The 14,645-nt window shown below is 38.5% G+C and overlaps 1 protein-coding gene across 3 annotated transcripts in view; it reads right to left on the reverse strand.

Annotated features, from left to right (window-relative positions):
• Nucleotides 1-14,645, reverse strand: part of LOC121524876 (nucleus accumbens-associated protein 2) — a 72,437-nt gene that overhangs the window by 19,378 nt on the left and 38,414 nt on the right. For 2 of the 3 annotated variants that reach the window (XM_041810421.1, XM_041810420.1), the window contains 2 exons: nt 3,056-3,237; nt 2,175-2,966 (listed from right to left, as the gene is read on the reverse strand). In XM_041810421.1, the coding sequence (XP_041666355.1) occupies nt 2,175-2,966; nt 3,056-3,167 (904 nt within the window). In that variant the 5' untranslated portion in view covers nt 3,168-3,237. Of the gene's footprint in view, nt 1-2,174; nt 2,967-3,055; nt 3,238-8,200; nt 8,451-14,645 lie in introns of those variants that run through there. The other variant, XM_041810422.1, reaches the window with a different exon arrangement.

A 14,645-nucleotide genomic window follows, 5' to 3' on the forward strand; every position in this document is an offset into this window, starting at 1 on the left:
TTTCTATGTAGTAATTATTAATTTGACAGAAAATGACTAATAGTTTGTTGTTTCAAAACGTTGAGAGCAGGACTTAAGTTTAATCAAAAAAATTCAACCCAAAACCCAAATTTTACTGCTTCCTGGTCAGGGCCTTTCTGTGCAGAGTTTACATGTTCTCCACGTGCAAGAATAGGTTCTCTCCGGGCACTCTGTCATTAGGTTAATTGGTGATTCTTAATTGGTCGTAGTTGTGAATATGAGCATTTGTTTGTCTCTATATGTCAGCCCTGTGACTGACTGGTGACCAGTCCAGGGTGTACCCTGCCTCTCGCCTCCCTGACCCAACACCCCCAACGGGATAAGCGGTGTAGAAAATGGATGGATATAAATCTTAACATATGCAATAAAAAAAGGATTAAAATAAAATAAATGTAGCTAGAAAATAGGGCTGGGTATTGCCACTGGTTTCCTGAATCGATTCGATCCCGATTCTCAAGGCCCCGATTCGATTCGATTCTCGATTCGATTCAGTATCAATTCATGTAGAGATATTTTAGTAGAAAGCCCTATGTTGCTTCTACATTTCAGAGATTCTCAGAGAACTTTAGTTAGAAATAGTATGAAGAATGTTCCAACTAGGCACATTATTACAAATTTCAGGGTTTGCATCAAAAATTGACCCTAAACTATTAGTATTTACATCACTATTTTACCTCCATTTGGCACATCCTGGATATGGTCTTTTTTGTTTAGTTTACCTCTGCCTTTGTAGTGTTTAAATCCAAATTGCAGTCAAGTTTGGAGGTTCCTTCAGTGGAGCAGAGCTGCCGGGCTCCATCATGTTTGTTTTTACAGAGATAAGTCACTTATTGCAAGTCCAAGTTGAAACTCTTGTTGTTAAAGAATAAAAATAAGTAAATTTGATCAATTATTTTTAACTAATTATTTTACTAAAAAATATTACTAGTAGTAATAGTCACATTTTCAGATACAGTGCTGAAATGTTTGTCTGCTGTCTGAGGTGTGTTCTATAGACACACACCTATGCTCTTTAATGTAAAGACCCACAATGCTTATAAAAAGAAATATGCATCATGTTATCTAGCATATTATGTATATATTGTATGTCATTGTGAATGTTAAATTATGCTAACTTGATAGAAAATCTACATGAGATGCGAGTTTGTTACTCATATCTTTCTAAATGACGGAGTGCTCCGTCATTTCTGTGCTGTAAACAGCGGGGCCGTGTGTTATTTGCGCGTGAAACGGAGGAATAGGGGGTTGTAAAATTAAGCACACTGTATGGAGCGGCGCATACGGGGGGTTTCACAAATCAGTCGGGGTTTGCTCCTCCCTCTTAAAAGTAGCATCCCAGATTATCACTATTGTGTGTGTGAGTCTGCCTGGTCTGTAGCAGCAGCGGCTTAAGCGCTCTCCACCTGTAGAGCTCTGCTGCTCGCGCTGCACCGGCGGAAGTTTACGTTTGAGAAAGGGATGTGCAGCTCGCATTATTAACGTGCCCAGATTTTGGGCGTGAGATTTAAACCTTGAAATAGAGTCTAAACGTTTTTAAAAGCGAGTGCTGATCAACTTTCAGGCTGCGTGAGTGACGTAAGTCTGAGACTGGTACTGCGAGGAGCCGACAGGAGAGAAAAAAAAGGCACATATTAAAAGATCGATCTTTGGATTTTATGGATCGATATTGGATTTTTAAAAAAAGAATCGATCTTATTCGGAGAATCGATCTTTTGAACCCAGCCCTACTAGAAAACAAAGAATGGATAGTGACAAGTCAAGGTGCACTATAAGGTGAAAGACTTCTCACTAGTAAAAATAAGACTTTTTAAGACTTTTACAGGGCCTGCAGGAACCCTGGTTCTCAATTTAGTTGAAACATTACAACAGATTTCTATGCGGTCAATTAGCATATATTGTTGGTGTTTATTACCATACACAGTCTTTTAGCATTAGAGGCCTTCTTTTCCAGACAAATGTTGACATAATTTATGTTGATTAAAAGCATTGGTTTACCCTTAATCTATTTTTTAAGTATGTTGATATATCCTAAACTAGATATTTTACCCAGCCCTATTCTAATGTCATGAGTGCTCTCTATAAAAGGTGCCAGTCATATTGGAAGTCCACCTAAACTCCACACAGTTTGAACAAATCATAGATATAACACTTACGCCCGTAGGGGTTGGCCGAGCGTCCATACAGCTGACTGTAGGCATCGTCTGCCATCCCGTCGTACGGCTCCTCTTCAAACTCCTCGTCCTCATTCTGGTAGGACGTAGGGCTGTCAGTGGTCGGCAGGCTGGATGCTCCAGGACTGGACCTTTCAACTCCTCCTCCTCCTCCCCCTCCTCCTCCTCCACCTCCATTTCCTGCTCCACCCCCACCGGCTCCTTGAAGGTGGTAAGGCGGGACGCCAAGGATCTGAGTTCCACCTGCGGTTGTGTAGAAGAGCGAACTGGCCCTCGCCAGGCGGCTCCCCAGCTCCGAGGAGAAGTTCTTGCTTTGCGTTGAGGGTGCCGTCAGAGGCGTGGGGTCCCCACCTTCTAGTTTGATCTTTCTCTGCGGCATAAGCAGAGATGGAGACCACCCTGGGGTCCCAAAAGGAGCCGCCACAGCTAGTCCATTCCCATTATTACAAGGACTCTGCGGCTCAGATCCCGTCTCCTCTAAGGACCCGGCTGTTTGCGAGTCACAGTGCGGGGAGTTCGCCTTGAACATTAGGTCCATGCCTCTTTCAACTATATGCTGAATCTGGAGGTAGCCAGCTGTGTACATCACCACCAGCTGTTCACTAGCTGCCATTGTTAGCTTCCCTGTGTAGCAGAAAGTGAGGATCTGCTCAAAGCAAGCAGGTGTGACGGAGGAGGGCAGCTCAAACTGGGTCTTGGTGGAGCTGCTGAAGAGGTCGCGGAAGTAGAGGCTGCTGGCAGCCAAAACGGCCCGGTGGGCTTTGAACGCCTGGCCTAGAAGATAGAAAACAGAGGAGCGAGAAAATTTTAGGGATTTTATTCAAAATTTCTTAAATAATACATCCAGATTTCCCAGTGCCAACCTTTAACGAGGATGGAGACATCGCAGTAGTGTCCCAGCAGGCGCTGCTCATTCAAGGAACCCAGAACGGTGGCTCCGAAGTTGGGAATCTCCACATGGAGCAGCTGGGACATGTTGGCCGCAGAGGAAGAGGAAGATGCGTGTTCAGATATTTACTGCAGACTCCGCTGCTGATAGAGGCATCTGTTAAAAAAAAGTATGGAGAACACGTTGAAAAAGGAACGACAAAGAATAAAAAAAGAAGAAGAAGAGCGTCAAAGATGAAAAGACATGCCACAGGGAGGCAGAGAGGTGAGAAGGTAAAAATTGAGAGGATCTTGAGAGAAAGCAGAGAGGATTTGAAATGAGAGTTGAGACGAAGTGAGAAAATGAATTGCAGTTGAGGGAGAAGTGAGAGGTGTGTGAAAAAGAGAGAGAGATGGATTTGCGGAGATAGTGGGTGAGAGAGGAGAGGCAGGAGGAGAGAAAGGAGGAGTCAAGTCAGTCCACAATGACAGGAAAAAAAACAAAAAAAAAAAAAACAATAGCGTTTCCACTGATTATTTGCATATTGTGAAACACCTCCAGGCTGTGTTAACATGTCTTAAATTCCATGCATGGTAATGCATCAACAACAATCCTGCAGCGTGACTTGAAAGTCAGCCTGGGCAGCAGAGTTAATGTTGGCAGCAATGCCTTTTAGTTTAAGTCACATTTTTTTCTATAGTTTGAGTCTACTTTCAAAAACTAAATCAGATTTCAGTCGAGTGTAATCAACAAAAAGTCCTTATATTTTAGTCTTTATTTTAAGTCAAAGTAGTTGCTTTATTTACAGTGCTAACTTTTTAGGCCACACTGTTAAATTTAAGTTTTGAATGATGTGTTTGATCGTTGCTGGTTTTAACAATTACTTGATTTCTCTTCCAGTGTACTGTTGTTTGACATTTTACTTGTATGTTTACTCGTTGTTTGTCTGTAACTTTGACTGTGTTGCTGCTGTCTTGGCCAGGACACTCTTGAAAAAGACATTTTTAATCTCAATGAGGTTGTTCTCCTGGTTAAATGAAGGTTAAATAAAAAATAAATTTAAAAAATTAAATAAATGCTTTAAAGGCCGCTCCCTCTACTTTGGCGCTTTACAGCAGGTCACGTACCGCAGCGCCACCTTCTGTTTCAGAATGTGTAGTCTCATGAGAAAGAGAACAAACGTCTTTATTATCAGTGGACTTTATCGGTTAATATTTCATTAACAGGATACTAAAAATATGTAAAATACATGCAATATCGGCCGATAATTTATCAGTATTGAAAATTATCGGGCATCCCTAAAGCAAATACTTGCTGAATGCTCTCTTCCAAATCTGCTCTGGATTTTACTAGGGCTATCAAACTGTTAATCGCAACTAGTGCATCATTTTAATTGCATTTTTGAATTTCCCTTTTTGCTTTTCTGTGCCATTGTTTATTTTTGTGCTGTCTAATATTAAGGGTAATTTACTTCCTGTTTGGAAACAGTCCTGCTTTTATAAGTAGATCAAGCAAACATATTCTTAGTCAGGGAAAAAAAGAAGTTGCTATGGATTGAAATGGAAATAAGACGGGCAGTAAAAAGCTTTATTTTTGACAACATAAGATGCAGAAGACTTCTGACTTGTCCACTTAGCTGTCTGTGGGTTTTTTAAGGTGAAAGGAGGCATTAATGCACAGCGGTGGGCTCATTTTACATGAATGATTCTGCAGGGAGATGCTGCAGTGGTTTAACCAAAGTGTGCTGAAAGGGATAAATAAATCATGTGATTAATCCAGTTTTTCTGTTGTGAGCTAATTATGCATCTAAGTTAATTATGATTAATTCCAATAACCCTAACAACCCTTGTTTTTATAGATTATATGCAAAGTGGAGAAATATCATGGATTTTGAACGTCCAACAGTCCAGTCTGAAGCCTTGTTTAGTCTCCTTGATAAAAAATAGATGTACTTTTGCGTTTTTTTTTCTTTCAGCAGGAGAAACCTCACTGAGATTAAAATTCTCTTTTACAAGAGAGTCCCAGCCAAATCAACAGCAGTTTAGAGTTTCAGACAAAATGGTCCTACACAGCAGATAATATGAGTTATGTAGTCTAAATGCATTGGGAGACACACACAAAAAAAACAATGTGAAAAGCAAATATTTAGAAAACCGACCACACCGACTGTAAATCAATCAAAGCATCTACAGGTAGATGTTATTGCTTTTCCTCTTAGAAGCATCCAATTTGATCAGTTCATGAAGTTTAACTCTTTTAAATACCATTCCAAGCAAATAAATATCATCGGCGTAATATCGAGTTTACAGCCGATACTTTGGCTGTACATGTCAGCAGGTTTTTAAAAAAGAATTTGTGCACTTTCAGGAAAACACAATGCCCCTACATGACATTGAATTTATATATTTTCATCCTCATTCTGGGAACTTAAATGTGTTCTAAAGACTGATACTCAGGGTCCGAAATATTTTCTTAATCTCATTCCTAATCTCACAGTTTAAAGACTCCTTAAAGTTCCCTGAAAACAGAAAGAAAACTTTTTACAGAATGAGAAGGAAGTACGGGAACAGTAAAAAGTAAATGTTTGATAATACAAGGTGTAGATGACTTTAGCCACTGAGCTGTCTGTGAGTTTTATTAAGTGAAATAAGGAGAGGGAGACGCAGCAGTGGCCACACTAAAGTATGTTTACAGGGAAAATAAAGCATGAGATTAAAAAAATGATGCACTACTTGTTAAGGATTCTCATTATCATTATAGGCAATGGCAGACATAAAATGCTTAAAAAGTTAATAATCAGTACATATCTGCAGGTAAGAAAGTTTCTGCTACTATTTTGTCTGTATAAATCTGCCTATATCTGCTGTAAATACTGCTGTACGAACAAACAAGTTAGTGAAGTTTTAGGCTGGACCAACAGACCTATGTCTGCTAAGTCTTTTCTTTAGTTATCATTTTTCTTTAGAATTTAAAGTCTGAAATTTGTTTTGTTCATCCACAAACATTAAGTTACGTGTTTCAAAGACTCAAGTATGAAGTCTGAACTACTTTCAAATATCTGTATCAATATCGGCATCAGCTGAAATTAATTCATAAATATCTGCACATCCAATATCAGCAATAATCCATTATCTTGCATTCCTAATCACTATGCAAACATGCTGTTTCATTAGGAGAATTAATTTTAATAACAGGTCAGTTCTTCCACAGGAAAAACTTGGCATTTTTTTTACCATGAAAAAGTTGGGTATATATTAGGGCTGTCAGAAGATTAAAATTTTTAATCGCAATTAATCTCTGAATTTCTGCAGCTACTCTTGAGTAACTGCAACCTTTTAATCCCTTTTAAAATGACACTCTTTTTCAACCAAAACCGCTTTTGTGCTATTTTGGATTTTTCTGCTGTCCTGAGAATAAATTACTTCCTATGTCGATACAGACCTGCTTTAATAGGGAAATCAGCGGTTTTAACTTCAACCTCAGCACAGAAAAAGGATTTTGTCATGGATTGTAAAGGAAATAGAAGGTGTAGATGACCTTTGACTTGTCCACTGAGCTGTCTGAGACTTTTTAGAAGTGAAATGAGACATTAAGGAGGAGTGATTTGAAATATTAGTGGACTAACTGTCCACAGGATATTAGCAGCATAATAACGGTCCTGGCAGACATTGGCAGATAAGAACATTTGTGTAGGGCTGGGCATTTAACCATAAATTAGATTAAATCACAATGACCTTTTGCAATTTTCAAATCGCAGACAGGGCTATGTTTCCTTACCCTGAAATGTGTAAAAGTTAGATTAGTTTAGATACATACTTTATTGATCCTAAAGAAAATTAAAGTTTCAGCTGTTCCATAACATACATACACAACAAGGGCATAGGCAACAAAACAAGAAAATATGAATGCTTGCAACAGCTCGGTGTTGAATTGTGCAAAATGGTACCTGGTTAAGCTAAGTACAGGGGTATAAAAATAAGAAAGATACATAAATAAAATACAAAATCTACACAGGTAGAGGAAGTATAAAGACGCATTCCTATGTACAAGATAATCTGTAACATAATGTGCTGAGTGTTAACAGAAGGGGGGCAGACGGAGGCAGGTGAGTTATAGTGAGATGGGGAAACCGTATAAAAATTACATTTTTTCATAAACAGTAGATGAAACTCTTGGAGCAATAATTACAGGACTTTACTTTTAACTTGTCCACTGAACTGTCTGTGAGTTTTTAAAGTGAAATGAGACAATAAGGAGCAGTGGTGGACTTATTTTACATCTCTGTTGCTGCAAGGAGACACAAAGCTTAATGAAAGCAATAAAGCATGAGATTGATCGTGATTTGAAAAATTAGTGCGCTTATCGTGGACCTTGATTAATTGCAATTAATACAATTAATCTTAAAAGCCCTAGTGCAGATATATATAGATGTATACTGGAAAGTAAAACCTCCTTGAGTCTGGAAATATCAGCATATTTGATACAGCCAAAAATCTATTATCATTGATCCCTGCTCTTCGTCAGTTTTATCATCAAAGATCTATTTTTAGATTGTCTTCCTCATGGAAAAAGGTAGTCCACTAACATTTTTAGTCATAGTCCAAATAGACAAAATCATAACTGCAGGGCAGCAACTTTTCCCACACAAGGAACCCCAAACCTCTTTTTCTAATCTCACAGTTTAAAGATACTCCTTGAATTTCGCTGACTCTGCACCGTTTTTCATCTGCATTTGGGTCCTTTCTCGCCAAAACAAAACAACTCATGTCAAACATATCCTCGTGTAACATTCTCCAGGCATGTTTGCACTTTCTTTTTTCTTTCCCTGAACCTTGTATCATTGTTTTTTTTTCCCTCCCCACCAACCCACCCACACACACAAACACTCACATATATACGCACTAGTTTCATTATTAAGCAATGCTGCAGAACAGTTTCCAGGAATACAAACTGAAAAAATGTCACCGCCTCTCTTACACTCACAGTCATTCTCTCTTCCCACTTCATGCAGACAGACGTACAGCCTTACATAAAAAAGTATACAGCGCAGAGAGGAGTTACTGTGCACTCTCACCTGGAGAAACAAGCACATGACTTTCTTTGCATGCATGCAGAAATAAAAAAGCCAGACAGTTCTGACCTGCGTGAGCCAGCCTTGTGGGTGAAAACACACCATGGAGCCTTTGCACACACACAAACACAGCACCGGCAGAAGCAGCAGTTAGGACCAGGACGGAGGAGAGGACTTTGATGCACTCCGTCTGAGCGACTCTTTCACTTTAAGTGTCTCGAAGATGATTCTTCTTCTTCTTCTGTCTGACTTTTCCTTCTTCTATCTCTAAATCCTCCAAAGCCCCATTCTCTCTGCTCTCTGTCTGCTCCAGCTCTGCCTCCCTGTCATTATCTCTCTGTTTCTAACCCCCCCCCCTCCTCCTCTCCCTCTCTCTCTCTTTCTCTCTCTATTCTCCAAGGGTTGAATTCAACAAGTGCCGCTGTTGGGGGAGAGAGAATGGGGTGAGAGAGAAAGAAAAGCAGAGCAGAGCGAATCAATGATGAAAGGAGTGGGAGGCTCAGCGTGTGCATGTGTCTGCGCGCGCTGTGTCTGATCAATGCAGTATCTATACGTCGCAGGGAGTGGGAGGGAGAGAAAAACACAGGCTACAGTTACAGACGGAGACAGAGACTGGGCAGAGCTAGAGAGAGAGAGAGAGCGGAGAAGGGGAGGGAGGGGAGACAGAGAGAAAGTCATTTGAGGACAGTACGAGGAGAGAAAGACAATTAGGTTGAAGCAACTTCTGCCACTTTGCCCCTGGACACAGATGCCTATACGGTCTGAGAGAACGCGCTAGAGAAGACAAAAGAGAAACCAGCAAAAGCTTGCAGAGGTCACATACGCCATTAATTAATTAGACGCCGAGTAGTGAAACTTCTCCATTCCCAGGTTGACGCAAGTCTGGACTGAATGCGTCACGTCTCTGAGAAACTGCGGTAGTCCTTCACAGAAAAGTTAATCAAAAATGTAATTATTTGGAGGTATTTCCCATTTTCCTCTTTAGAATCACTGGAAGACAATAGTTAAAAAAAAGAGGTTTTACTTTTCCAGCAAGTGTTTTCTCTGAATCATGCAAAGACCTCTCTCTGCCAAACACCTACACACCAAAGCGGAGTGAAGTTGTGTCTTCACGCAAGACTATGTTGCATTTCTACATGAATTGATAAATTAAATGATTAATTTACGCCTCCGCCGTGGTGGTGCAGTTTATTCAGGTGACATTTGAACATTTTTTTTTTCTATGGTGTTACTTTTATTTATTTATTTTTATTTCCAAAGGAGCACGTGGACGGCCTCCGTAAATGTAGCTGTGATGTGGATAAGGGAGGACGGGAGGCAGATGTCACATAATATGACAGAGGGAAAAGGAAGATAAAAGACGGAGAGAGGATAACTTCCAGAAAGAATTGTGTGGGAGGGAGAGAATGCAGAATGGCTGTGACATGAGTAGGAGCGTTTTTTTACAGTATGTGTGCAAACTGCATGTCAGAGAAGAGGCAGAGTTCAGAGCTAGGGCTGGGCGAAAAGGGCAAAAGAAGAGGAATACACAAGATTGTATTTTAAGATATATACACGACACTTTTCATAGGAACACCTTGTCTCTCCTGCACTAGATTTGACCTCTTACTACAATCAGTTATGCTGATAAAACACCAGGTTTGCACGGTGGTTTCCAGAGACAATCATGATACATTTTCAGTTAGTCTTTAACTGGTTGTTAATTACTGCAATAAAACAGTTCTGATTAATGTAAAGGCATCCAAAGCTGATACAAGTGGTCTCACTTTTTCTTCTTCTTCAAGCAATTTACTGTGTTTGCATTCTGTTAAGCCCAGTGTTTACAGATTTTATGCTAATTTTTGATTCACTTTTTGACACTTTATTTGTATTGTTAGATGACTTGCTGCTTATAATTATGTTCATACTTTTTATTAAATATTTTAATGCTAATTTACAGTGTATTCATTCTCCTGCTGATCTATCTATCTATCTATCTATCTATCTATCTATCTATCTATCATTCTTAAAATAATCCAAAAAAATAAATGAAGTTCAGATCTAAAACTTCTCTTCTTAGAAGAAACTTTAAAATTAAAGGACTAGTACAAAACTAGGGAATGCACAATATTGGAATTTCGCCGATATCTGCAAATGAACTTAAGCCGATTATGTTCAGATGTAGTTTAGACCCTGAAACTTTAGTCCTTGAAATATAAATTTTAAAGTTTCAGGATGAACAAATTTCAGTCCTCAAAACAGACTTTTAATTGTGAGGAAGGATGATAAATTAAAAGGAAGTCTCAGCTGATGTAGAACTGTTCATCTAGCCTAAAACGCCACTAACTTAATTGCTTGTGTGCCAAATTTTACAGCTGATACAGTATCGGTTGCAAATATCGGCAGAAATTTTCATATCTGGTGATATCATACTGATTTCCACACACAATACTGAATTTCTGCCCATATCTGATATTTGATACTTGTTTTAGTTGACACAACTTTTTTTTGTAAACACCTTGTCTATTCTCTAGTAGACTTGACCTGTTATTAAAATTAATTCCCCCAAGGAAATAGCAGGGTTTATGGTGGTTTTTCCCAAAACAATCGTTTATTTATTCTTTTATTCAAATTGTTTTAACCAGGAGAAAGCCTCATTGAGATTAAGAATCTCATTTACAAGAGTGTCCTGGCCTATCACGATAAAATACTTGAAATAATCCCCCCAGGTTAAAAATTCAAACTAAATGAAGTTCAGACCTAAAACTTCAGTTCATACAATACACTTTGAAGTATAAGTAATACTAAAAAAACTTAATATTGGTCCATTGATTTCGTTTTACACTGCATAAAAGTATAGTATGTCCCAATTTAAAGGCTACAAACATTGTTCGATATATTCATATGTGTAGATTGCAATAATTACCCTTCTGATAGCATATTGTAACAGTACTGTGCATACCTACTGAAAATCATAGATAAGTATCAGCTGACTTGTGATACAAAACTATGCATATATTGAAGAAAAAACTATCAAATGTCATAATACCAGGATTATAAACTTTGATATGATTCTGGGAAAAAAATGTAAAAATGTATATGTGTAATTCAAAACCACAGCAACAAAAAGAGAAGTTAAAAAATCCGATATTGGGTCATTTTTACTGGGCAAAACATTTCCATATTTGGAGTTGGCCGATTTTCCATACTCATATATATTGTGTGTTTCAAAAATAAAATCTCTATTACTTTAGTGATTAGTGTTGAAAAGTACAGAAATGTAAAGATCATTAGTCACAATTTTTAACCGAGAGGGAAAACATTGGCTAAGTTGTATGAATTTGTCAGCAACAATATTTCCATACAAATACTGTGTTTCAACGTAAAAACTCCCTCATTTTAGTAACTGGTGGTATTAAAACGTTGAAAATGTGAGATTTTTCAGTCATATTTTAACCAATAGAGACCAATAGATACCCTGTCCCCTGTTTCTTAATTGGTAATATTAAAAAGTACAAAATTCTAAAGATCTTTAATTGTAATTTTTAACCAAAAGATGGAGAACACTGGCTAAACTGCACAGATTTGTTAGCAACAAAATTTTCTATACTATCAAATAAATACTGTGCATTTTGAAAGGATAAAATGCCCTTATTTTCATATTTTGTGGTATTATAAAGCACAAAAACGTAAAATTGTCAGTCAGATTTCAAACAGAAAAGAGCACTGGCTCATTACCCAAATGTGTTGGCAGCAAAATTTTTCATACCCAAAATATACCATGTGTTTCAAAATAATTAAATCTCCCCTGTTTTGTGGTTGGAGGAAGTAGAAAGTGCAGACATGTAAGGATTAGTCATACTGTTAAACAAAGGAGAGCGAAAAACTGTCTAAACTGCGCAAATTTGTTGGCATCATTTGGACAAATGGGTTTAACTGGGATGGGATTTCCTCACTTCTCACCGGCTCAAGCCACTTTACAAATGTTGCAAATGTATTTGTGCAAATTAGACTGTGTGCAGGAGTTTGCTTGCATGGTTTTTAAATAAAGACAATAAATTACCCAATGTTTGGGTGCCATTTTTTTCAAAGTGATGAAATCTCTATTGTTTTAATGACTTATCAAAACTTAAAGAAATGATCTTCAGTCATATTTTAACCAAGAGAGTATAGAATATTAGCTTAATTGTACAAAATCATTGGTAACATTCAAAAAGTTGATGGAACTGGCAATGAGAGAGAAAACGCCTTCATTCCTCGCCAGTTACAGTAACAGCAAGGGTTTCCCCACTTGTAGCCGGCCCCACCCATGTTTGAAAATGTTGCCGACATATTTCACCTATTTTGGCAGTGCAGGGTTTTGCCAAAATTTTGACATCTGGAACAATAAATTACCCAATGTTTGGGTGTCTGAGACTTCTATTGTTGGTGCTGTAAAAATTGCATTGACATGATTTGACTTCTACTGATAATATAAATGCTCCTAATTTAAAATGAATTAAAAAAAATACCCTTGGGCTAAGCATTCAAACTCTTGGCAACATTTCTGTATCATGTCTTTGTCAAAATTTTCTGTGCTTTGATTACCAAAATGCTGAAATCTCCATTATTTTTATGATCTGTGGTTTCAAAGAGTACAGACACTTAATTATCTTTAGTCATATTTTTTACAAAAACAAAGAGAGCGTTGGTGAAATTGCACAAATTTGTTGGGAACATTAGGAAAAGTGGGAAACATCTGCCTCCCTCTAGTTCCAGCAAGGGTTTTCCTTGTTTCTCACCAATTCCATCAACTTTTCCAATTGTTGCCAACATATTTGTGCAATTGACTCAGTGTGCTAGCGTTTGCCTGCAATTTTTGATCATCAAAACGATAAATTACCCAACTCTATTTCATTGCCGTAGAGTAGTGCTAATCATTTTCAAACACAATTTTTGGCTTCCTATAATTATGAAAACAAGATAATTGTGATTAAATGATTATTGTGAGCTGAATGTTGTGCATGCTCCAGTTTTGGGGGATTTTTGGGCCATAATAGTCTTTTAATTGTTTCTTCATTGTTTTTTATAGCAACACTTTTACATATTTTTGGTTTTTCATTCATTAATTGCTTATTTTTCAAAGTGTCAAGAGCATTTAGGTTTGATACATGTAATGCAGATGATGCAAAATAAACAAGTAATGTTTCATATTTGTGATCTCAATACAGATAAAAATAATCATGATCAAGAGTTTTTCAGAATCGAGCAGCCCTACTGTGAGCCAGACTTGCATCAGAATCATTTGCTTTTTTTTGTAATATGATAAATGAGCCTTAAATACATGGAAAAAATAATTCACATTTAAACAAATCATTTCACATACATTATCCTGTGACAAATGAGCATATATTTGTTGGTGATTCTTACTGTAAACTGTCCTTTTTACTGAGCATAAGGTCAGGAGTCTATTTCTTAATCAACATGAACTATATTAATAGAAACAATGCTGTTTCACCATATATCTCGTTTTAATATATACTGATATATCCTTAAATTTTCCCAGCCCTAGAATGTGAAGGAAAAAAAGCACACAGCTCTGACCCCTGATGGAGAAAATCAGTGGAAGTTTATAAAATAAGCTTCTGCAGATCAGTTTTGTAACAGAGTCTGTCCCCAGAAAGTATCCAGACACATTTTTCGCCAAATAAAAAAAAAAAACCTCAAGTGGAGAAAGTTGTGCTAAAGCGAGCAAACTTTTACTCTTCAGTCACAGCGGAAATATGAAAGGGAGGATATCACAAAGCGCTGAATACTGTGAGTCAGACTCTGGTTTCGAACGCTTTTTTGCTCCAGTAGGGCGATATCTGCACGGCACATATAGGCACACATGAGCGAGCACACACAAAAAAAAGCACAGTGAGACACAGGAGACACACAATCCACACACATACTAATGCAAATAGACATACACGCGCTCTCCTGGCAGGTAATCTCACTGTGCACACTCAGCAACACACATTCTGTTTGTTTGTCTGTCTGTGAGTCTGTGCACCGGACAGACCTCTCATCCGTCGGTCAGTCCATGTGTATGTCAGTCATTGTGACTACTGTGTCCTTACATTGCCTCCTGCTCCTCTCCTCCACTCCTCTTTTTTTCTTCTCCTCTCTCCTTCCCACCCCGCATACCACATACCCACTGTCTCTCTGCCAATTAATGCACACAGGGCTGCATTGCAGTGAGGTTGGCGCGTGCCACGGCAGCAAGCACAGTACAGAGTCTACAGACATGCATGTACGTGCCAGCCGGGCAGAGCAAGAGGGGAGGAGGAGGAGGAGGAGGAGGAGGAGGAGGAGAAGGAGGGAGGGGAGGGAGAGAAAGAGCAAAGGAGAGTGAACGGGGAATATGTTGAGTCAGGCAGACAGGACGGCGGTGTGCCACTCTGCACATATACAGAGGAGACGAAGATGTTCATGTAAATGTATGCACGGATGAACATGAGACGAATATGCGTGTACATTATGAAGTGAGACGCGCACGCAAACAGTAGCACGG

Source organism: Cheilinus undulatus, linkage group 17 (genome assembly GCF_018320785.1).
Source record: "Cheilinus undulatus linkage group 17, ASM1832078v1, whole genome shotgun sequence".
Lineage (NCBI taxonomy): Eukaryota > Metazoa > Chordata > Actinopteri > Labriformes > Labridae > Cheilinus > Cheilinus undulatus.